The sequence below is a fragment of the Salvelinus alpinus genome, chromosome 11, assembly GCF_045679555.1.
Source record: "Salvelinus alpinus chromosome 11, SLU_Salpinus.1, whole genome shotgun sequence".
In the NCBI taxonomy this organism is placed as follows: Eukaryota; Metazoa; Chordata; class Actinopteri; order Salmoniformes; family Salmonidae; genus Salvelinus; species Salvelinus alpinus.
This window is the reverse complement of record NC_092096.1, coordinates 4,319,356-4,343,979: the sequence shown is the minus strand read 5'-3', so window position 1 is coordinate 4,343,979 and position 24,624 is coordinate 4,319,356. Positions and strand designations below refer to the sequence as shown.

At 43.9% G+C, this 24,624-nt stretch overlaps 2 protein-coding genes and 1 long non-coding RNA gene across 10 annotated transcripts in view; 1 reads left to right on the top strand and 2 right to left on the bottom strand.

The window, feature by feature from the left end:
- Positions 1-6,226: 6,226 nt before the first annotated feature.
- The window catches only part of LOC139533493 (uncharacterized), a 254,354-nt gene continuing 235,956 nt past the window's right edge, over positions 6,227-24,624 (bottom strand). The window contains exon 4 of the long non-coding RNA XR_011666773.1: positions 6,227-6,422. This is a non-coding gene — a long non-coding RNA (uncharacterized lncRNA). The remainder of the gene's footprint in view (positions 6,423-24,624) is intronic.
- LOC139534811 (dual specificity protein phosphatase 16-like) overlaps positions 6,227-24,624 on the bottom strand; it is a 54,947-nt gene continuing 36,549 nt past the window's right edge. The window contains exons 2-6 of the mRNA XM_071334270.1: positions 23,387-23,525; positions 13,702-13,880; positions 11,558-11,841; positions 6,548-10,872; positions 6,227-6,433 (exon numbers count right to left, since the gene is read on the bottom strand). Coding sequence (XP_071190371.1) covers positions 9,648-10,872; positions 11,558-11,841; positions 13,702-13,880; positions 23,387-23,525 — 1,827 coding nt within the window. The 3' untranslated portion in view covers positions 6,227-6,433; positions 6,548-9,647. The remainder of the gene's footprint in view (positions 6,434-6,547; positions 10,873-11,557; positions 11,842-13,701; positions 13,881-23,386; positions 23,526-24,624) is intronic.
- Positions 6,796-24,624, top strand: part of LOC139533491 (uncharacterized) — a 254,324-nt gene continuing 236,495 nt past the window's right edge. For 2 of the 8 annotated variants that reach the window (XR_011666770.1, XR_011666769.1), the window contains exons 1-3: positions 6,883-7,018; positions 7,057-7,147; positions 7,198-7,289. Coding sequence is in view for 4 of the 8 variants with exons in the window: in XM_071331549.1 (XP_071187650.1) it covers positions 6,854-6,942; positions 7,030-7,147; positions 7,198-7,741; positions 7,774-7,997; positions 8,190-8,435 (1,221 nt within the window). In the remaining 4 variants the exon portion in view is untranslated. The other 6 variants (XM_071331552.1, XM_071331549.1, XM_071331551.1 and 3 more) reach the window with 6 other exon arrangements.

Here is a 24,624-nt window from a genome sequence, read left to right as displayed (position 1 = left end):
AGGGATAGAGGCAGGGTTCAACCATAGACCTATCATAACTGTAGAGGCTAGAGGCAGGGTTCAACCATAGACCTATCATAACTGTAGAGGCTAGAGGCTATGTTCAACCATAGACCTATCATAACTGTAGAGGGCTAGAGGCAGGGTTCAACCATAGACCTATCATAACTGTAGAGGGATAGAGGCAGGGTTCAACCATAGACCTATCATAACTGTAGAGGGCTGGAGGCAGGGTTCAACCATAGACCTATCATAACTGTAGAGGGCTGGAGGCAGGGTTCAACCATAGACCTATCATAACTGTAGAGGGCTGGAGGCAGGGTTCAACCATAGACCTATCATAACTGTAGAGGGCTGGAGGCAGGGTTCAACCATAGACCTATCATAACTGTAGAGGACTAGAGGCAGGGTTCAACCATAGACCTATCATAACTGTAGAGGACTAGAGGCAGAGTTCAACCATAGACCTATCAGAACTGTAGAGGGATAGAGGCAGGGTTCAACCATAGACCTATCATAACTGTAGAGGGATAGAGGCAGGTTCAACCATAGACCTATCATAACTGTAGAGGGATAGAGGCAGGGTTCAACCATAGACCTATAATAACTGTAGAGGGCCGGAGGCAGGGTTCAACCATAGACCTATCATAACTGTAGAGGACTAGAGGCAGGGTTCAACCATAGACCTATCATAACTGTAGAGGACTAGAGGCAGGGTTCAACCATAGACCTATCATAACTGTAGAGGGCTAGAGGCAGGTTCAACCATAGACCTATCATAACTGTAGAGGGCTGGAGGCAGGGTTCAACCATAGACCTATCATAACTGTAGAGGCTAGAGGCAGGGTTCAACCATAGACCTATCATAACTGTAGAGGACTAGAGGCAGGGTTCAACCATAGACCTATCATGACTGTAGAGGGATAGAGGCAGGGTTCAACCATAGACCTATCATAACTGTAGAGGGATAGAGGCAGGGTTCAACCATAGACCTATCATAACTGTAGAGGCTAGAGGCAGGGTTCAACCATAGACCTATCATAACTGTAGAGGACTAGAGGCAGGGTTCAACCATAGACCTATCATAACTGTAGAGGACTAGAGGCAGGGTTCAACCATAGACCTATCATAACTGTAGAGGACTAGAGGCAGGGTTCAACCATAGACCTATCATAACTGTAGAGGGCTAGAGGCAGGGTTCAACTATAGACCTATCATAACTGTAGAGGCCTAGAGGCAGGGTTCAACCATAGACCTATCATAACTGTAGAGGGCTAGAGGCAGGGTTCAACCATAGACCTATCATAACTGTAGAGGGATAGAGGCAGGGTTCAACCATAGACCTATCATAACTGTAGAGGGCTGGAGGCAGGGTTCAACCATAGACCTATCATAACTGTAGAGGGCTAGAGGCAGGGTTCAACCATAGACTAATCATAACTGTAGAGCGCTAGAGGCAGGGTTCAACCATAGACCTATCATAACTGTAGAGGGCTAGAGGCAGGGTTCAACCATAGACCTATCATAACTGTAGAGGCTAGAGGCAGGGTTCAACCATAGACCTATCATAACTGTAGAGGGCTGGAGGCAGGGTTCAACCATAGACCTATCATAACTGTAGAGGGATAGAGGCAGGGTTCAACCATAGACCTATCATAACTGTAGAGGACTAGAGGCAGGGTTCAACCATAGACCTATCATAACTGTAGAGGGATAGAGGCAGGGTTCAACCATAGACCTATCATAACTGTAGAGGGATAGAGGAAGGGTTCAACCATAGACCTATCATAACTGTAGAGGGCTGGAGGCAGGGTTCAACCATAGACCTATCATAACTGTAGAGGGATAGAGGCAGGGTTCAACCATAGACCTATCATAACTGTAGAGGGATAGAGGCAGGGTTCAACCATAGACCTATCATAACTGTAGAGGGCTGGAGGCAGGGTTCAACCATAGACCTATCATAACTGTAGAGGGCTGGAGGCAGGGTTCAACCATAGACCTATCATAACTGTAGAGGGCTGGAGGCAGGGTTCAACCATAGACCTATCATAACTGTAGAGGGCTGGAGGCAGGGTTCAACCATAGACCTATCATAACTGTAGAGGGCTGGAGGCAGGGTTCAACCATAGACCTATCATAACTGTAGAGGGCTGGAGCAGGGTTCAACCATAGACCTATCATAACTGTAGAGGGATAGAGGCAGGGTTCAACCATAGACTTTTCATAACTGTAGAGGGCTAGAGGCAGGGTTCAACCATAGAACTATCATAACTGTAGAGGGATAGAGGCAGGGTTCAACCATAGACCTATCATAACTGTAGAGGACTAGAGGCAGGGTTCAACCATAGACCTATCATAACTGTAGAGGGATAGAGGCAGGGTTCAACCATAGACCTATCATAACTGTAGAGGGATAGAGGCAGGGTTCAACCATAGACCTATCATAACTGTAGAGGGCTAGAGGCAGGGTTCAACCATAGACCTATCATAACTGTAGAGGGATAGAGGCAGGGTTCAACCATAGACCTATCATAACTGTAGAGGGATAGAGGCAGGGTTCAACCATAGACCTATCATAACTGTAAAAGGATAGAGGCAGGGTTCAACCATAGACCTATCATAACTGTAGAGGGATAGAGGCAGGGTTCAACCATAGACCTATCATAACTGTAGAGGCTAGAGGCAGGGTTCAACCATAGACCTATCATAACTGTAGAGGCTAGAGGCTATGTTCAACCATAGACCTATCATAACTGTAGAGGGCTAGAGGCAGGGTTCAACCATAGACCTATCATAACTGTAGAGGGCTGGAGGCAGGGTTCAACCATAGACCTATCATAACTGTAGAGGCTAGAGGCAGGGTTCAACCATAGACCTATCATAACTGTAGAGGGATAGAGGCAGGGTTCAACCATAGACCTATCATAACTGTAGAGGGATAGAGGCAGGGTTCAACCATAGACCTATCATAACTGTAGAGGTATAGAGGCAGGGTTCAACCATATACCTATCATAACTGTAGAGGGCTGGAGGCAGGGTTCAACCATAGACCTATCATAACTGTAGAGGGATAGAGGCAGGGTTCAACCATAGACCTATCATAACTGTAGAGGGATAGAGGCAGGGTTCAACCATAGACCTATCATAACTGTAGAGGGATAGAGGCAGGGTTCAACCATAGACCTATCATAACTGTAGAGGGATAGAGGCAGGGTTCAACCATAGACCTATCATAACTGTAGAGGGATAGAGGCAGGGTTCAACCATAGACCTATCATAACTGTAGAGGGATAGAGGCAGGGTTCAACCATAGACCTATCATAACTGTAGAGGGCTAGAGGCAGGGTTCAACCATAGACCTATCATAACTGTAGAGGGATAGAGGCAGGGTTCAACCATAGACCTATCATAACTGTAGAGGGATAGAGGCAGGGTTCAACCATAGACCTATCATAACTGTAGAGGGCTAGAGGCAGGGTTCAACCATAGACCTATCATAACTGTAGAGGGATAGAGGCAGGGTTCAACCATAGACCTATCATAACTGTAGAGGGATAGAGGCAGGGTTCAACCATAGACCTATCATAACTGTAAAAGGATAGAGGCAGGGTTCAACCATAGACCTATCATAACTGTAGAGGGATAGAGGCAGGGTTCAACCATAGACCTATCATAACTGTAGAGGCTAGAGGCAGGGTTCAACCATAGACCTATCATAACTGTAGAGGCTAGAGGCTATGTTCAACCATATACCTATCATAACTGTAGAGGCTAGAGGCAGGGTTCAACCATAGACCTATCATAACTGTAGAGGGATAGAGGCAGGGTTCAACCATAGACCTATCATAACTGTAGAGGGATAGAGGCAGGGTTCAACCATAGACCTATCATAACTGTAGAGGTATAGAGGCAGGGTTCAACCATATACCTATCATAACTGTAGAGGGCTGGAGGCAGGGTTCAACCATAGACCTATCATAACTGTAGAGGGATAGAGGCAGGGTTCAACCATAGACCTATCATAACTGTAGAGGGATAGAGGCAGGGTTCAACCATAGACCTATCATAACTGTAGAGGGATAGAGGCAGGGTTCAACCATAGACCTATCATAACTGTAAAGGCCTAGAGGCAGGGTTCAACCATAGACCTATCATAACTGTAGAGGGCTGGAGGCAGGATTCAACCATAGACCTATCATAACTGTAGAGGGATAGAGGCAGGGTTCAACCATAGACCTATCATAACTGTAGAGGGATAGAGGCAGGGTTCAACCATAGACCTATCATAACTGTAGAGGGCTAGAGGCAGGGTTCAACCATAGACCTATCATAACTGTAGAGGGCTGGAGGCAGGGTTCAACCATAGACCTATCATAACTGTAGAGGGATAGAGGCAGGGTTCAACCATAGACCTATCATAACTGTAGAGGGATAGAGGCAGGGTTCAACCATAGACCTATCATAACTGTAGAGGGCTAGAGGCAGGGTTCAACCATAGACCTATCATAACTGTAGAGGGCTGGAGGCAGGGTTCAACCATAGAACTATCATAACTGCGGATATTGATCATGTAAAGGATTGTATTACAGCGGTTAGGATATTGATCATGTAAAGGATTGTATTACAGCAGTTAGGATATTGATCATGTAAAGGATTGTATTACAGCGGATATTGATCATGTAAAGGATTGTATTACTGCGGATATTGATCATGTAAAGGATTGTATTACAGCAGTTAGGATATTGATCATGTAAAGGATTGTATTACTGCAGTTAGGATATTGATCATGTAAAGGATTGTTTTACAGCGGATATTGATCATGTAAAGGATTGTATTACAGACTGTTAGGATATTGATCATGTAAAGGATTGTATTACTGCGGATATTGATCATGTAAAGGATTGTATTACAGCAGTTAGGATATTGATCATGTAAAGGATTGTATTACAGATGGTTAGGATATTGATCATGTAAAGGATTGTATTACAGCGGATATTGATCATGTAAAGGATTGTATTACAGATGGTTAGGATATTGATCATGTAAAGGATTGTATTACAGCAGGTTAGGATATTGATCATGTAAAGGATTGTATTACAGCGGGTTAGGATATTGATCATGTAAAGGATTGTATTACAGCAGGTTAGGATATTGATCATGTAAAGGATTGTATTACAGCAGGTTAGGATATTGATCATGTAAAGGATTGTATTACAGCAGTTAGGATATTGATCATGTAAAGGATTGTATTACAGCGGATATTGATCATGTAAAGGATTGTATTACAGCGGGTTAGGATATTGATCATGTAAAGGATTGTATTACAGCGGATATTGATCATGTAAAGGATTGTATTACAGCGGATATTGATCATGTAAAGGATTGTATTACAGCAGTTAGGATATTGATCATGTAAAGGATTATATTACAGCGGATATTGATCATGTAAAGGATTGTATTACAGCGGATATTGATCATGTAAAGGATTGTATTACAGAGGTTAGGATATTGATCATGTAAAGGATTGTATTACAGCAGTTAGGATATTGATCATGTAAAGGATTGTATTACAGCGGATATTGATCATGTAAAGGATTGTATTACAGAGGTTAGGATATTGATCATGTAAAGGATTGTATTACAGCAGTTAGGATATTGATCATGTAAAGGATTGTATTACAGAGGTTAGGATATTGATCATGTAAAGGATTGTTTTACAGCGGTTAGGATATTGATCATGTAAAGGATTGTATTACAGAGGTTAGGATATTGATCATGTAAAGGATTGTATTACAGAGGTTAGGATATTGATCATGTAAAGGATTGTATTACAGCAGGTTAGGATATTGATCATGTAAAGGATTGTATTACAGCGGATATTGATCATGTAAAGGATTGTATTACAGTGGATATTGATCATGTAAAGGATTGTATTACAGTGGATATTGATCATGTAAAGGATTGTATTACAGAGGATATTGATCATGTAAAGGATTGTATTACAGTGGATATTGATCATGTAAAGGATTGTATTACAGAGGTTAGGATATTGATCATGTAAAGGATTGTTTTACAGCGGTTAGGATATTGATCATGTAAAGGATTGTATTACAGTGGATATTGATCATGTAAAGGATTGTATTACAGTGGATATTGATCATGTAAAGGATTGTATTACAGCGGTTAAAGTACAGCATGTCAATGTTAGAAAATAAACCACATGTTGTGTACCGTTTCAGATTTTATTTCAACAGTCAACATACATCTACTGCTCATCAGCTTCATCCAAATGTCCACATTGTCTGTTGTAAAACTAGCTATATTCTGGCACAGCAACAACAAACCCATAACAGACCTACTATCTCTCACACGTCCACACACCCATCCCAGACCTGACCCCTGACCTGAGACCAGTGGTCCTGACCCAGACCTGACCCCTGTCCTGAGACCAGTGGTCCTGACCCAGACCTGACCCCTGACCTGAGACCAGTGGTCCTGACCCAGACCTGACCCCTGTCCTGAGACCAGTGGTCCTGGCCCAGACCTGAACCCTGACCTGAGACCAGTGGTCCTGACCCAGACCTGACCCCTGTCCTGAGACCAGTGGTCCCATCCCTGACTTTAGTCAACATTGTCTGTTGTAAAACTAGCTATATTCTGACACAGCAACACAACCCCATAACAGACCTACCATCTCTCACACACGTCCACACACTGAGGGAGCTGAACAGACGTCTCAGGTCAGGGTTCAGGTCTGGGTCAGGACTACTGGTCTCAGGTCTGGGTCAGGACCACTGATCTCAGGTCTGGGTTCAGGACCACTGGTCTCAGGTCAGGGTTCAGGTCTGGGATGGGACCACTGGTCTCAGGTCTGGGTCAGGACCACTGGTCTCAGGTCAGGGTTCGGGTCAGGACCACTGGTCTCAGGTCAGGGTTCAGGTCTGGGATGGGACCACTGGTCTCAGGTCAGGGTTCAGGTCTGGGATGGGACCACTGGTCTCAGGTCAGGGTTCAGGTCTGGGTCAGGACCACTGGTCTCAGGTCAGGGTTCAGGACCACTGGTCTCAGGTCAGGGTTCAGGTCTGGGATGGGACCACTGGTCTCAGGTCAGGGTTCAGGTCTGGGTCAGGACCACTGGTCTCAGGTCAGGGTTCAGGTCTGGGATGGGACCACTGGTTTCAGGTCAGGGTTCAGGTCTGGGTCAGGACCACTGATCTCAGGTCAGGGTTCAGGACCACTGGTCTCAGGTCAGGGTTCAGGACCACTGGTCTCAGGTCAGGGTTCAGGTCAGGGATGGGACCACTGGTCTCAGGTCTGGGTCAGGACCACTGGTCTCAGGTCAGGGTTCAGGTCTGTGATGGGACCACTGGTCTCAGGTCAGCTGAAGTGGTAGAACTTATTCAAAGCCTTTACCACAGGTATCAGTCATTACATCATTCCTTTACCACAGGTATCAGTCATTACATCATTCCTTTACCACAGGTTTCAGTCATTACATCATTCCTTTACCACAGGTATCAATCATTACATCATTCCTTTACCACAGGTATCAATCATTACATCATTCCTTTACCACAGGTATCAATCATTACATCATTCCTTTACCACAGGTATCAGTCATTACATCATTCCTTTACCACAGGTATCAATCATTACATCATTCCTTTACCACAGGTATCAGTCATTACATCATTCCTTTACCACAGGTATCAGTCATTACATCATTCCTTTACCACAGGTGTCAATCATTACATCATTCCTTTACCACAGGTATCAATCATTACATCATTCCTTTACCACAGGTATCAATCATTACATCATTCCTTTACCACAGGTATCAGTCATTACATCATTCCTTTACCACAGGTATCAGTCATTACATCATTCCTTTACCACAGGTATCAATCATTACATCATTCCTTTACCACAGGTATCAATCATTACATCATTCCTTTACCACAGGTATCAATCATTACATCATTCCTTTACCACAGGTATCAGTCATTACATCATTCCTTTACCACAGGTATCAGTCATTACATCATTCCTTTACCACAGGTATCAGTCATTACATCATTCCTTTACCACAGGTATCAGTCATTACATCATTCCTTTACCACAGGTATCAGTCATTACATCATTCCTTTACCACAGGTATCAGTCATTACATCATTCCTTTACCACAGGTATCAATCATTACATCATTCCTTTACCACAGGTATCAGTCATTACATCATTCCTTTACCACAGGTATCAGTCATTACATCATTCCTTTACCACAGGTATCAATCATTACATCATTCCTTTACCACAGGTATCAGTCATTACATCATTCCTTTACCACAGGTATCAATCATTACATCATTCCTTTACCAAACCATATCAGACAAAACCCACAACCACACCGTTCGTTAATAATATATAATGTTTAGCGCTTTAATCCAAAGTGATTTACAGTCATGCGTGCATACATTTTACGTCTGGGTGGCCCTGGGAATCGAACCTACAACCCTTGGGTACAAGCGCCATGCTCTACCAACTGAGCTGTTCGGGAGCTGTTCGGGAACTATTCGGGAGCTGTTCGGGAACTGTTCGGGAGCTGTTCGGGAACTGTTCGGGAACTGTTCGGGAGCTGTTCGGGAACTATTCGGGAGCTGTTCGGGAACTGTTCGGGAGCTGTTCGGGAACTGTTCGGGAGCTGTTCGGGAGCTGTTCGGGAACTGTTCGGGAACTGTTCGGGAGCTGTTCGGGAGCTGTTCGGGAACTGTTCGGTTGTTCAAGCATCTTTTCTTGCTGCTCAAATAAGACCTGAGATTTGAAATGTCAATCAGAAGAAGACAGAGGAACAGGAGAAGCCTCTAATTTGGATGTGTGAGGTATTGGATGATTTGACACAGGGATATCAAGGATCTCTGGTCTCGTTCTTCATAACGCTTCATAAAGACTTCTTAAGGCTTCATAAAGACTTCTTAAGGCTTCATAAAGACTTCTTAAGGCTTCATAAAGGCTTCATAAAGACTTCTTAAGGCTTCATAAAGACTTCTTAAGGCTTCATAAAGACTTCTTAAGGCTTCATAAAGACTTCATAATGAAGACTTCTTAAGGCTTCATAAAGACTTCATAACGCTTTATAAAGACTTCTTAAGGCTTCATAAAGACTTCTTAAGGCTTCATAAAGACTTCATAAGGCTTCATAAAGACTTCATAACGCTTCATAAAGACTTCTTAAGGCTTCATAAAGACTTCATAATGCTTCATAAAAGCTCCATGTATCCAACGCCAGGCAGACATCTACTGCTGTTGACGACGATCATCAACAATCAGAAATAAATGAAACAAAAGACTCAGTTTGTCTCAGTCCTCTCAGAGTTCACCTCTTCATTACATTCATCATCATCACACAGCTGCTTTCTGCTTCCAGGTCAAAGTTCAAACTACATTAATGCCAACTGTCGCGACACAAGTACACATAGAGCCGCTTAGATCAGTTCAAGGTTCAAGTCCCTAGTGGGATAATAAGACGCGTGCAGAACAAGTCCCTCAACACGGGTCTGATCTGGGGATGTTATACTCCCTAGAACGGACGTCTCCATTCAAATCAACGATTCCGTAATGGTGGCGGACTGGAGGCCATATTGTCCCTCTCAGGACACCTCTATGAGCTCCATGCTTCCTGAGAAGCTGCTGTGACTCCCCATCTCTTCCCTGGATCTCGTCTCCCTTCCTCCTCTCATCCTGTCTCCCAGTTCCATCTGACAGCTCCATCTCTTCAGCTGCTTCTCCAAGGTGCTCTCCTCGTGCCAGCTCCTCCGCGAGTCCCCGCGGTCGCCGTTCCTCTGCCGCCCGCGCCGCCGCACCTCCTCCAACCCCTGACTCACGCTGTACGCCGCCACGCTGCCACCCCCAAGAATGTTGGCCCCGCCTCCTAAGATGGCGGAGGTGGAGTAGAAGCGGTGCGACTCGGAGAGGTACCATCCCCCCGACGACACGGTGACGGGACCCAATAGGATGTCGGAGTGCCAGCCCTTCAGGGCGGAGCCTAGGTTAGGGGCGGGCTTGGACAGGTGCTGCTGGGAACGTGATAGGCCGAACAGGAAGCCGGTGGTGTGAGGAGTGTGGTTAGGCGTGGGGTTAGAGCTCTCCTCCATACTGCCGCTTCGGTGGAGCGGCTGGGAACAGGAGAGGGGCGGCGGAGGAGGCGTAGCCTGGCTGGGCTGCTTCATGCTGGGCTGGTTGGAGGTGGTGGTACTGGTAGTGGTACTGGTAGTGGTGCTGGTTCTGGTGGAGACTACAGGAGCAGCAGGGTCTGCGGCGCCGTCTTCCTGCTCCTTGTCAGGGCTCGGCTCCGGTGTCGACTGCTCTGACATCTCCTTCACGGGAGAGAACTGACACGGTTTCCCAGCAGGCTCCTTGAAGCTCCCGGATGGATTATAATACTCCTGGGCTCCGGGGTGGGATGTAGGGTGGGGGTACGGCCTCACGGGGGCGCTGCTGCCGCCTCCTGGCTCCCTGTACGACTTGATGTCCAGAGAGAAGGACCGTTTCAGCCGGGCAGCGCTGTCCTCCGTCCCCTGGTCCAGCTGGAGGCCCTGGAGAGCCTGGGCCAGGAGCCTCTCCTCTGGAGGCCAGGGGGCCAGGACACACGGCAGGGTCAGGGGCTCCAGCATGGCCAGGGCAGGGTCTGGGAGGCTGGGGGTAGGGTTAGGGGGGTCCTGCTCTAGTGGGGGGTGGAGGAGGGGACAGGGTTTGACCCCGATGGTCTCTCTGATCTCCGACCTTCCAGGAGTCTTGATCTTCTTCTCAAAGTCCAGCAGCTGACCCAGGAAGTTGAAGTTAGGAGAGATGGTGGGCCTCTTCTCCTTCACGAACCTTGGAGAGGAAAGACAGAAACATACAGGACATCAGTAGTGATGCTGTAACACACCGGGTTGTTCCAGAGTTGGGAAAACCTAGAGGGTCAAGGGTCAAGACAGGAGTCATTTCTAACGGTGTAACACAGGACATCAGTAGAGATGCTGTAACACACCGGGTTGTTCCAGAGTTGGGAAAACCTAGAGGGTCAAGGGTCAAGACAGGAGTCATTTCTAACGGTGTAACACAGGACATCAGTAGAGACGTTGCTGAGGCTACCATCACTAGAGCCCCTCACAGGGCTACCATCACAGTGCACTGTGTTCACTCAGGATGACAAGCTGGGCCTTTCATGGGGTCATGTGACACACAGCGTTGTTTAATCAGGGGTCATGTGAGAGGATGGGTTCATTAAGACAGACAGGAAGAGGGGGTTCCCTGTTAGTTACGGAGAACTTGGAGGAGGTGGTTGATTAGTGGTCAAGTCCATAAGCAGGAAGATGACTTGTACATGAGGCCTGGTGCATAACGGAAGGTTTTCCTTATTGTGGTCCTACGAGTTTCATTCATCTCACCTGTACATCTTTATTATGGTCCTACGAGGTTCATTCATCTCACCTGTAAATCTTTATTATGTTCCTACAGGTTCATTCATCTCACCTGTAAATCTTTATTATGGTCCTACAGGGTTCATTCATCTCACCTGTAAGCTTCGTCTAGTGACATGTCCATCCTCGTCATGATGTAAGCGATAGCGATGGTTGCCGAGCGAGAGATGCCAGCCAGACAGTGGACCAGCACACAGGCGTCGGAGGCTTTGGCCTTCTCTATGAACTCTACAGATCTGTCCAACCAGGGGAGGATCTTCTCACAGAAGCTGTCGTTGACAGGAACTCGCAGGAAGTGAGACTCAGCGATGTAGTCTGGTTTGGGACATGTGTTACTGGCATTCAGGACGTACGCTATCTCATTCTGCTGCATCACTTCCTGCAGAGGAGGGAGGAATACAGCTGGTTAGAAGGCTTTACACACATCACTTCCTGCAGAGGAGGGAGGAATACAGCTGGTTAGAATGCTTTACACACATCACTTCCTGCAGAGGAGGGAGGAATACAGCTGGTTAGAATGCTTTACACACATCACTTCCTGTAGAGGAGGGAGGAATACAGCTGGTTAGAACGCTTTACATACATCACTTCCTGCAGAGGAGGGAGGAATACAGCTGGTTAGAATGCTTTACACACATCACTTCCTGCAGAGGAGGGAGGAATACAGCTGGTTAGAATGCTTTACATACATCACTTCCTGCAGAGGAGGGAGGAATACAGCTGGTTAGAATGCTTTATACACATCACTTCCTGCAGAGGAGGGAGGAATACAGCTGGTTAAAACGCTTTACACACATCACTTCCTGCAGAGGAGGGAGGAATACAGCTGGTTAGAATGCTTTACACACATCACTTCCTGCAGAGGAGGGAGGAATACAGCTGGTTAGAATGCTTTACATACATCACTTCCTGCAGAGGAGGGAGGAATACAGCTAGTTAGAATGCTTTACACACATCACTTCCTGCAGAGGAGGGAGGAATACAGCTGGTTAGAATGCTTCACACACATCACTTCCTGCAGAGGAGGGAGGAATACAGCTGGTTAGAATGCTTTACACACATCACTTCCTGCAGAGGAGGGAGGAATACAGCTGGTTAGAATGCTTTACATACATCACTTCCTGCAGAGGAGGGAGGAATACAGCTGGTTAGAATGCTTTACACACATCACTTCCTGCAGAGGAGTCAGGAATACAGCTGGTTAGAATGCTTTACACACATCACTTCCTGCAGAGGAGTCAGGAATACAGCTGGTTAGAATGCTTTACACACATCACTTCCTGCAGAGGAGGGAGGAATACAGCTGGTTAGAATGCTTTACACACATCACTTCCTGCAGAGGAGGGAGGAATACAGCTGGTTAGAATGCTTTACACACATCACTTCCTGTAGAGGAGGGAGGAATACAGCTGGTTAGAATGCTTTACACACATCACTTCCTGCAGAAGAGGGAGGAATACAGCTGGTTAGAATGCTTTACACACATCACTTCCTGCAGAGGAGGGAGGAATACAGCTGGTTAGAATGCTTTACACACATCACTTCCTGCAGAGGAGGGAGGAATACAGCTGGTTAGAATGCTTTACACACATCACTTCCTGCAGAGGAGGGAGGAATACAGCTGGTTAGAATGCTTTACACACATCACTTCCTGCAGAGGAGGGAGGAATACAGCTGGTTAGAATGCTTTACATACATCACTTCCTGCAGAGGAGGGAGGAATACAGCTGGTTAGAATGCTTTACACACATCACTTCCTGCAGAGGAGGGAGGAATACAGCTGGTTAGAATGCTATAATATATAGTAATATATAAACTAGATATCCTATACTATATAGTAATATATAAACTAGATATCCTATACTATATAGTAATATATAAACTAGATATCCTATACTATATAGTAATATATAAACTAGATATCCTATAATATATAGTAATATATAAACTAGATATCCTATAATATATAGTAATATATAAACTAGATATCCTATAATATATAGTAATATATAAACTAGATATCCTATAATATATAGTAATATATAAACTAGATATCCTATACTATATAGTAATATATAAACTAGATATCCTATAATATATAGTAATATATAAACTAGATATCCTATAATATATAGTAATATATAAACTAGATATCCTATAATATATAGTAATATATAAACTAGATAGCCTATAATATATAGTAAAATATAAACTAGATATCCTATAATATATCTCATACCATGTTGAGTACGTCTCTCTGACAGCCCAGGTAAAGGTGAGGCAGGATACGTGTTGGCCCAGAGGTGTTGAGGGGCAGGCAGGGCTGAGAGAGGCAGGTGGGGACCAGGCAGGACGTGGCCAAAAGAGCCTTACTTTCACACAGACCTGGAAACAGCTGGGAAAACGCTGAGAAACCACCTGCAGACACACAGAAACATCCCAATCAAATACAGGAAGACAGAGTTACTGTATTAGAGATACTAGAGGTTACTGTATTAGAGATACTAGAGGTTACTGTATTAGAGATACTAGAGGTTACTGTATTAGAGATACTAGAGGTTACTGTATTAGAGATACTAGAGGTTACTGTATTAGAGATACTAGAGGTTACTGTATTAGAGATACTAGAGGGTACTGTATTAGAGATACTAGAGGTTACTGTATTAGATCACACTAGAGGTTACTGTATTAGAGATACTAGAGGTTACTGTATTAGACATACTAGAGATTACTGTATTAGAGATACTAGAGGTTACTGTATTAGAGATACTAGAGGTTACTGTATTAGAGATACTAGAGGTTACTGTATTAGAGATACTAGAGGTTACTGTATTAGAGATACTAGAGGTTACTGTATTAAAGATATTAGAGGTTACTGTATTAGAGATCACACTAGAGGTTACTGTATTAGAGATCACACTAGAGGTTACTGTATTAGAGATACTAGAGGTTACTGTATTAGAGATACTAGAGGTTACTGTATTAGAGATACTAGAGGTTACTGTATTAGAGACACTAGAGGTTACTGTATTAGAGACACTAGAGGTTACTGTATTAGAGATACTAGAGGTTACTGTATTAGAGATACTAGAGGTTACTGTATTAGAGATACTAGAGGTTACTGTATTAGAGACACTAGAGATTACTGTATTAGAGATACTAGAGGTTACTGTATTAGAGATACGAGAGGTTACTGTATTAGAGATCACACTAGAGGTTACTGTATTAGAGATACTAGAGGTTACTGTATTAGAGATACTAGAGGTTACTGTATTAGAGACACTAGAGGTTACTGTATTAGAGATACTAGAGGTTACTCTATTAGAGATACTAGAAGTTACTGTATTAGAGATCACACTAGAGGTTACTGTATTAGAGATACTAGAGGTTACTCTATTAGAGATACTAGAGGTTACTGTATTAGAGATACTAGAGGTTACTGTATTAGAGATACTAGAGGTTACTGTATTAGAGATACTAGAGGTTACTGTATTAGAGATCACACTAGAGGTTACTGTATTAGAGATACTAGAGATTACTGTATTAGAGATCACACTAGAGGTTACTGTATTAGAGATACTAGAGGTTACTGTATTAGAGATACTAGAGATTACTGTATTAGAGATACTAGAGGTTACTGTATTAGAGACACTAGAGGTTACTGTATTAGAGATACTAGAGGTTACTGTATTAGAGATACTAGAGGTTATTGTATTAGAGATCACACTAGAGGTTACTGTATTAGAGATACTAGAGGTTACTGTATTAGAGATACTAGAGGTTACTGTATTAGAGATACTAGAGGTTACTGTATTAGAGATCACACTAGAGGTTACTGTATTAGAGACACTAGAGGTTACTGTATTAGAGATCAAGAGATCTCTAGAGATCACACTAAATATCACACTATTTTGGGGGGAAATCGGACGAAAACATCGCAACATAGTTGGTGAAAAAAAGGCCTTTAGTAACAAACTCTTATCTCACAAAGAAGACTTGCACCATCATAAGGCAATACAAGCAGGCTCTGATATTGTACACTAAATCTGCCTAGCAACAGCAGCCAACCTGAATGGCTGTGGTGTACATTATTATCTAATGGTGTTTATAGAGGACCAATCAGACCTGCTGAGTTCATTACACAATACTGATACACTGCCTTCAGCACCCAGCGACACACACACACACACACACACACACACACTCACACTCACACACACACACACACACACACACACACACACACACACACATCAGCCACCTGCACTAGCCGACTCTCAGACAAGCCCAGTCCTAGTTGCTTGGCAACCCGTGTACCCATGTCTCTCCAGCCTCTCCTTCAGATCTGTTGGTACATGGATCCATCCTAAATGGAACCCCGTTCCCTGCATAGTAAGTGCACTACTTTTGACCAGAGCCCCGTGGGCTATATAGGGAATAGGGTGCCATTTAGGACTCAGTCCAGGAGGACTTCATGAGGAAATGTTCTTAAAGCTCACAGAAACAACCACATCATGCATCTGTCCTCATATCTCTCCACCTCTCTCCTCGTCTCTCCTGCTCTCTCCACCTCTCTCCTCCTCTCTCCACCTCTCTCCTCCTCTCTCCTCGTCTCTCCTGCTCTCTCCTCGTCTCCCCTCCTCTCTCCTCCTCTCCCCTCCTCTCTCCTCGTCTCCCCTCCTCTCTCCTCCTCTCTCTCACCTCTCCTCTCTCTTCCTCTCTCCTCCTCTCTCCAACTCTCTCCATCTCTCCTCGTCTCCCCACCTTTCTCCTCATCACTCTGCTTCTCTCCACTTGTATCTACCTCTCCCTTCCTCTCTCCTCCTCTCTCGTCCTCTCTCCACCTCTCCCTCCTCTCTCCCTCTCTCTTCCTCATCTCTCCTCCTCTCCACCTCTCTCCTTCTTTCCTCCTCTACAGGAAGTGGAAGCTTAGTGGGTTGAGTGACACACTGGAAGTTTGTCACTTCCCCATAGCAACCGTCAAGTTGCTGGATCAATGTCCACACTGCAACGTACTGTAGCTGTCACGCCCTGGCCATAGAGAGGCTTTTATTCTCTATGTTGGTTAGGCCAGGGTGTGACGAGGGTGGGCATTCTATGTTTTCTGTTTCTATGTTTTCTGTTTTTATATTTTGGCCGAGTATGGTTCTCAATCAGGGACAGCTGTCTATCGTTGTCTCTGATTGGGAATCATACTTAGGCAGCCTGTTTTTCCACCTTAGTTGTGGGTAGTTGTCTGTGTTAGTGGCCTGTGTAGCCCTAGTCAGCTTCACGTTCGTTTTAGGTATTTCTTGTTTTTGTAGGCGACATTCATAAATAAAAATAAATGTACGCTGACCACACTGCACCTTGGTCCGGTCGTTTCCCTGACGACGTTCGTGACAGTAGTTAGATTCAGTGACATGTGACTGTATTGTTTGTCAGGTCAGAGGGCCAACAGCAGAATAATTAACTTCTCTCCAGGGGGAGTTATAATGTCTGATGTAATGTTATAACCTGATGTTGTTATAATGAGTTATAATGTCTGATGTCATGTTATAACCTGATGTTGTTATAATGAGTTATAATGTCTGATGTCATGTTATAACCTGATGTTGTTACAGGGAGAGTTATAATGTCTGATGTCATGTTATAACCTGATGTTGTTATAATGAGTTATAATGTCTGATGTCATGTTATAACCTGATGTTGTTATAATGAGTTATAATGTCTGATGTCATGTTATAACCTGATGTTGTTATAATGAGTTATAATGTCTGATGTCATGTTATAACCTGATGTTGTTATAATGAGTTATAATGTCTGATGTCATGTTATAACCTGATGTTGTTACAGGGAGAGTTATAATGTCTGATGTCATGTTATAACCTGATGTTGATACAGGGAGAGTTATAATGTCTGATGTCATGTTATAACCTGATGTTGTTATAATGAGTTATAATGTCTGATGTCATGTTATAACCTGATGTTGTTACAGGGAGAGTTATAATGTCTGATGTCATGTTATAACCTGATGTTGTTATAATGAGTTATAATGTCTGATGTCATGTTATAACCTGATGTTGTTACAGGGAGAGTTATAATGTCTGATGTCATGTTATAACCTGATGTTGTTATAATGAGTTATAATGTCTGATGTCATGTTATAACCTGATGTTGTTACAGGGAGAGTTATAATGTCTGATGTCATGTTATAACCTGATGTTGTTACAGGGAGAGTTATAATGTCTGATGTCATGTTATAACCTGATGTTGTTATAATGAGTTATAATGTCTGATGTCATGTTATAACCTGATGTTGTTACAGGGAGAGTTATAATGTCTGATGTCATGTTATAACCTGATGTTGTTACAGGGAGAGTTATAATGTCTGATGTCATGTTATAACCTGATGTTGTTATAATGAGTTATAATGTCTGATGTCATGTTATAACCTGATGTTGTTATAATGAGTTATAATGTCTGATGTCATGTTATAACCTGATGTTGTTACAGGGAGAGTTATAATGGCTGATGTCATGTTATAACCTGATGTTGTTATAATGAGTTATAATGTCTGGTGTCATGTTATAACCTGATGTTGTTATAATGAGTTATAATGTCTGGTGTCATGTTATAACCTGATGATGTTACAGGGAGAGTTATAATGTCTGATGTCATGTTATAACCTGATGTTGTTATAATGAGTTATAATGTCTGATGTCATGTTATAACCTGATGTTGTTACAGGGAGAGTTATAATGTCTGATGTCATGTTATAACCTGATGTTGTTATAATGAGTTATAATGTCTGATGTCATGTTATAACCTGATGTTGTTACAGGGAGAGTTATAATGTCTGATGTCATGTTATAACCTGAGGTTGTTATAATGAGTTATAATGTCTGATGTCATGTTATAACCTGATGTTGTTATAATGAGTTATAATGTCTGATGTCATGTTATAACCTGATGTTGTTACAGGGAGAGTTATAATGTCTGATGTCATGTTATAACCTGATGTTGTTATAATGAGTTATAATGTCTGATGTCATGTTATAACCTGATGATGTTACAGGGAGAGTTATAATGTCTGATGTCATGTTATAACCTGATGTTGTTATAATGAGTTATAATGTCTGATGTCATGTTATAACCTGATGTTGTTATAATGAGTTATAATGTCTGGTGTCATGTTATAACCTGGTGTTGTTACAGGGAGAGTTATAATGTCTGATGTCATGTTATAACCTGATGTTGTTATAATGAGTTATAATGTCTGATGTCATGTTATAACCTGATGTTGTTACAAGGAGAGTTATAATGTCTGATGTCATGTTATAACCTGGTGTTGTTACAGGGAGAGTTATAATGTCTGATGTCATGTTATAACCTGAGGTTGTTATAATGAGTTATAATGTCTGATGGCATGTTATAACCTGGTGTTGTTACAGGGAGAGTTATAATGTCTGATGTCATGTTATAACCTGAGGTTGTTATAATGAGTTATAATGTCTGATGTCATGTTATAACCTGATGTTGTTATAATGAGTTATAATGTCTGATGTCATGTTATAACCTGAGGTTGTTATAATGAGTTATAATGTCTGATGTCATGTTATAACCTGATGTTGTTATAATGAGTTATAATGTCTGATGTCATGTTATAACCTGATGTTGTTATAATGAGTTATAATGTCTGATGTCATGTTATAACCTGATGTTGTTACAGGGAGAGTTATAATGTCTGATGTCATGTTATAACCTGATGTTGTTATAATGAGTTATAATGTCTGATGTCATGTTATAACCTGATGTTGTTATAATGAGTTATAATGTCTGATGTCATGTTATAACCTGATGTTGTTACAGGGGGAGTTATAATGTCTGATGTCATGTTATAACCTGATGTTGTTACAGGGGGAGTTATAATGTCTGATGTCATGTTATAACCTGGTGTTGTTACAGGGAGAGTTATAATGTCTGATGTCATGTTATAACCTGAGGTTGTTATAATGAGTTATAATGTCTGATGGCATGTTATAACCTGGTGTTGTTACAGGGAGAGTTATAATGTCTGATGTCATGTTATAACCTGAGGTTGTTATAATGAGTTATAATGTCTGATGTCATGTTATAACCTGATGTTGTTATAATGAGTTATAATGTCTGATGTCATGTTATAACCTGAGGTTGTTATAATGAGTTATAATGTCTGATGTCATGTTATAACCTGATGTTGTTATAATGAGTTATAATGTCTGATGTCATGTTATAACCTGATGTTGTTATAATGAGTTATAATGTCTGATGTCATGTTATAACCTGATGTTGTTATAATGAGTTATAATGTCTGATGTCATGTTATAACCTGATGTTGTTACAGGGAGAGTTATAATGTCTGATGTCATGTTATAACCTGATGTTGTTATAATGAGTTATAATGTCTGATGTCATGTTATAACCTGATGTTGTTATAATGAGTTATAATGTCTGATGTCATGTTATAACCTGATGTTGTTATAATGAGTTATAATGTCTGATGTCATGTTATAACCTGATGTTGTTATAATGAGTTATAATGTCTGATGTCATGTTATAACCTGATGTTGTTACAGGGAGAGTTATAATGTCTGATGTCATGTTATAACCTGATGTTGTTATAATGAGTTATAATGTCTGATGTCATGTTATAACCTGATGTTGTTACAGGGGGAGTTATAATGTCTGATGTCATGTTATAACCTGATGTTGTTATAATGAGTTATAATGTCTGATGTCATGTTATAACCTGATGTTGTTATAATGAGTTATAATGTCTGATAAAGTCTAATGTTACAGGTGTTGGCTCTTAATTTGAAGGGAAGTTCCATCCTGATGACATCATCATAGAAACAGGAACCATATCTGAAACGAAACAACTTCCTAACTGAAACAACTTCCCAACTGACGTCTGAGACAATGAGACAGGAACCACAGAAAGCGGATCGAAAGGTACTTTTAAATGTCATCTGGGACTCTTTAAGTCTGACAGCCGTGGACAACTTATCTGCTGTACACACACTCATTTAACCCATTCACGTCCTCATTTAACTCATTCACATCCTCATTTAACCCATTCACGTCCTCATTTAACTCATTCACATCCTCATTTAACTCATTCACGTCCTCATTTAACTCATTCACGTCCTCATTTAACTCATTCACATCCTCATTTAACTCATTCACATCCTCATTTAACCCATTCACGTCCTAATTTAACTCATTCACGTCCTCATTTAACTCATTCACGTCCTCATTTAACCCATTCACGTCCTCATTTAACCCATTCACGTCCTCATTTAACCCATTCACGTCCTCATTTAACCCATTCACGTCCTCATTAAACCCATTCACGTCCTCATTTAACTCATTCACGTCCTCATTTAACCCATTCACGTCCTCATTTAACCCATTCACGTCCTCATTTAACCCATTCACGTCCTCATTAAACCCATTCACATCCTCATTTAACCCATTCACGTCCTCATTTAACCCATTCACGTCCTCATTAAACCCATTCACATCTTCATTAAACCCATTCACGTCCTCATTTAACCCATTCACGTCCTCATTTAACCCATTCACGTCCTCATTTAACCCATTCACATCCTCATTTAACCCATTCACGTCCTCATTAACCCATTCACGTCCTCATTAACCCATTCACGTCCTCATTAACCCATTCACGTCCTCATTTAACCCATTCACATCCACATTTTCAGTTAGCTGTCCTATCACCAGCAGCCATTTTCAGTTAGCTGTCCTATCACCAGCAGCCATTTTCAGTTAGCTGTCCTATCACCAGCAGCCATTTTCAGTTAGCGGTCCTGTCACCAGCAGCCATTTTCAGTTAGCTGTCCAATCACCAGCAGCCATTTTCAGTTAGCTGTCCTATCACCAGCAGCCATTTTCAGTTAGCTGTCCTATCACCAGCAGCTATTTTCAGTTAGCTGTCCTTTCACCAGCAGCCATTTTCAGTTAGCTGTCCTTTCACCAGCAGCCATTTTCAGTTAGCTGTCCAATCACCAGCAGCCATTTTCAGTTAGCTGTCCTATCACCAGCAGCCATTTTCAGTTAGCTGTCCTGTCACCAGCAGCCATTTTCAGTTAGCTGTCCAATCACCAGCAGCCATTTTCAGTTAGCTGTCCTATCACCAGCAGCCATTTTCAGTTAGCTGTCCTTTCACCAGCAGCCATTTTCAGTTAGCTGTCCAATCACCAGCAGCCATTTTCAGTTAGCTGTCCTATCACCAGCAGCCATTTTCAGTTAGCTGTCCTTTCACCAGCAGCCATTTTCAGTTAGCTGTCCTATCACCACCTCACTGGCCAGTGATGAATGAGTGAATGAGTAAGTGTGAGTGATGTTGTGAGTGATGTGTGAGTGATGTTGTGAAAGGATGAAGGAAGGTAGCAGAATGTCCAGCATGTCATCAGCCTAGTTCTAGCAGCTGATAGGAGAAGGGAGGGGGAGGGAGGAAGGGGAGAGAGAGAGAGGCAGTGAGGAGGGGGAGGAGGAGGGAAAGAGAGGAAAGGGGGAGAGAGGCAGTGAGGAGGATGAGGGGCTGGGGGGGGGGAAGGGAGAGAGAGAGAGAAAGAGAGGAGGATGAAGGGGTGGAGGGAGGAGGGAAAGAGAGGAAAGGGAGAGAGAGAGGCAGTGAGGAGGGTGGAGGGCTGGAGGGGGAGGGAGGAGGGAAAGAGAGGAAAGGGAGAGAGAGAGAGAAAGAGAGGAGGATGAAGGGCTGGAGGGGGAGAGAAAGAGAGGAAAGGGAGAGAGAGAGGCAGTGAGGAGGATGGAGGGCTGGAGGGGGAGGGAGGAGGGAAAGAGAGGAAAGGGAGAGAGAGAGGCAGTGAGGAGGATGGAGGGCTGGAGGGGGAGGGAGGAGGGAAAGAGAGGAAAGGGAGAGAGAGAGAGAAAGAGAGGAGGATGAAGGGGTGGAGGGAGGAGGGAAAGAGAGGAAAGGGAGAGAGAGAGGCAGTGAGGAGGGTGGAGGGCTGGAGGGGGAGGGAGGAGGGAAAGAGAGGAAAGGGAGAGAGAGAGAGAAAGAGAGGAGGATGAAGGGCTGGAGGGGGAGAGAAAGAGAGGAAAGGGAGAGAGAGAGGCAGTGAGGAGGATGGAGGGCTGGAGGGGGAGGGAGGAGGGAAAGAGAGGAAAGGGAGAGAGAGAGGCAGTGAGGAGGATGGAGGGCTGGAGGGGGAGGGAGGAAGGGGAGAGAAAGAGAGGAGGATGAAGGGCTGGAGGGGGAGAGAAAGAGAGGAAAGGGAGAGAGAGAAAGCGAGGAGGATGAAGGGCTGGAGGGGGAGAGAAAGAGAGGAAAGGGAGAGAGAGAGGCAGTGAGGAGGATGGAGGGCTGGAGGGGGAGGGAGGAGGGGGAGAGAGGAAAGGGAGAGAGGAAAGGGAGAGAGAGAGGCAGTGAGGAGGATGGAGGGCTGGAGGGGGAGGGAGGGGGGAAAGAGAGGAAAGGGAGAGAGAGAGAGAAAGAGAGGAGGATGAAGGGCTGGAGGGGGAGAGAAAGAGAGGAAAGGGAGAGAGAGAGGCAGTGAGGAGGATGGAGGGCTGGAGGGGGAGGGAGGAGGGAAAGAGAGGAAAGGGAGAGAGAGAGGCAGTGAGGAGGATGGAGGGCTGGAGGGGGAGGGAGGAAGGGGAGAGAAAGAGAGAAAGAGAGGAGGATGAAGGGCTGGAGGGGAGAGAGAGAGAGGGCTGGAGGGGGAGGGAGGAGGGAAAGAGAAGAAGGGGAGATAGAGAGGGCTGGAGGGGGAGGGAGGAGGGAGGAGGGAAAGAGAGGAAGGGGAGAGAGAGAGGCAGTGAGGAGGGTGGAGGGCTGGAGGGGGAGGGAGGAGGGGAAGAGAGGAAAGGGAGAGAGAGAGGCAGTGAGGAGGATGACGGGCTGAGTGGTTGTGTCTAACCTGAGAGCAGGTGTACGGAAGGGAAGCTCCTCTCCAGCTTGGCCAATAGGACGGTAAGGAAGGCCTCCGAGGGAAGGGTCAAGGGGTCAGATGAACTCTGGTCATACACCACCACCTCCTGACCGCCCACTAGCTCCAACTAGGAGAAGAAGAGAGGGGATGAGGAGGAGTTAACAGAAACATTCAGAGATAGAGGAAGAGGAGGAGGAGGAGGAGGAGGAGGAGGAAGGGTTAACAGAAGCATTTAGAGAGAGGAGGAAGGGTTAACAGAAGCATTCAGAGAGAGAGAGGAGGAGGAGGAGGAAGGGTTAACAGAAGCATTCAGAGAGAGAGGAGGAGGAGGAGGAGGAGGAAGGGTTAACAGAAACATTTAGAGAGAGGAGGAGGAGGAGGAGGAGGAGGAGGAAGGGTTAACAGAAGCATTTAGAGAGAGGAGGAAGGGTTAACAGAAGCATTCAGAGAGAGAGAGGAGGAGGAGGAGGAGGAGGAGGAAGGGTTAACAGAAGCATTCAGAGAGAGAGGAGGAGGAGGAGGAGGAGGAGGAGGAGGAAGGGTTAACAGAAGCATTTAGAGAGAGGAGGAAGGGTTCACAGAAGCATTCAGAGAGGGAGAGGAGGAGGAGGAGGAGGAGGAGGAGGAGGAGGAGGAGGAAGGGTTAACAGAAGCATTCAGAGAGAGAGGAGGAGGAGGAGGAGGAGGAGGAGGAAGAGTTAACAGAAACATTCAGAGAGAGGAGGAGGAGGAGGAGGAGGAGGAAGAGTTAACAGAAACATTCAGAGAGAGGAAGAGGAGGAGGAGGAGGAGGAGGAGGAGGAAGGGTTAACAGAAACTTTCAGAGAGAGAGGAGGAAGAGGAGGAAGAGGAGGAGGAGGAAGGGTTAACAGAAACATTCAGAGAGAGAGAGAGGAGGAGGAGTTACTCAAACAGTCTTGTAATCTAAAACAAAAAAACACACACTTAAAACCAGCAATCATTGATTATGTATGGTCTGATCACTACAGTGGGGCAAAAAGTATCTAGTCAGCCACCAATTGTGCAAGTTCTCCCACTTAAAAAGATGAGAGAGGCCTGTAATTTTCATCATAGGTACACTTCAACTATGACAGACAAAATGAGACAAAATAAATCCAGAAAATCACATTGTAGGATTTTTTATGAATTTATTTGCAAATTATGGTGGAAAATATTAATTCTCCCTCTGAAACACACCATCATGAAAAAACATACATGATATGTCA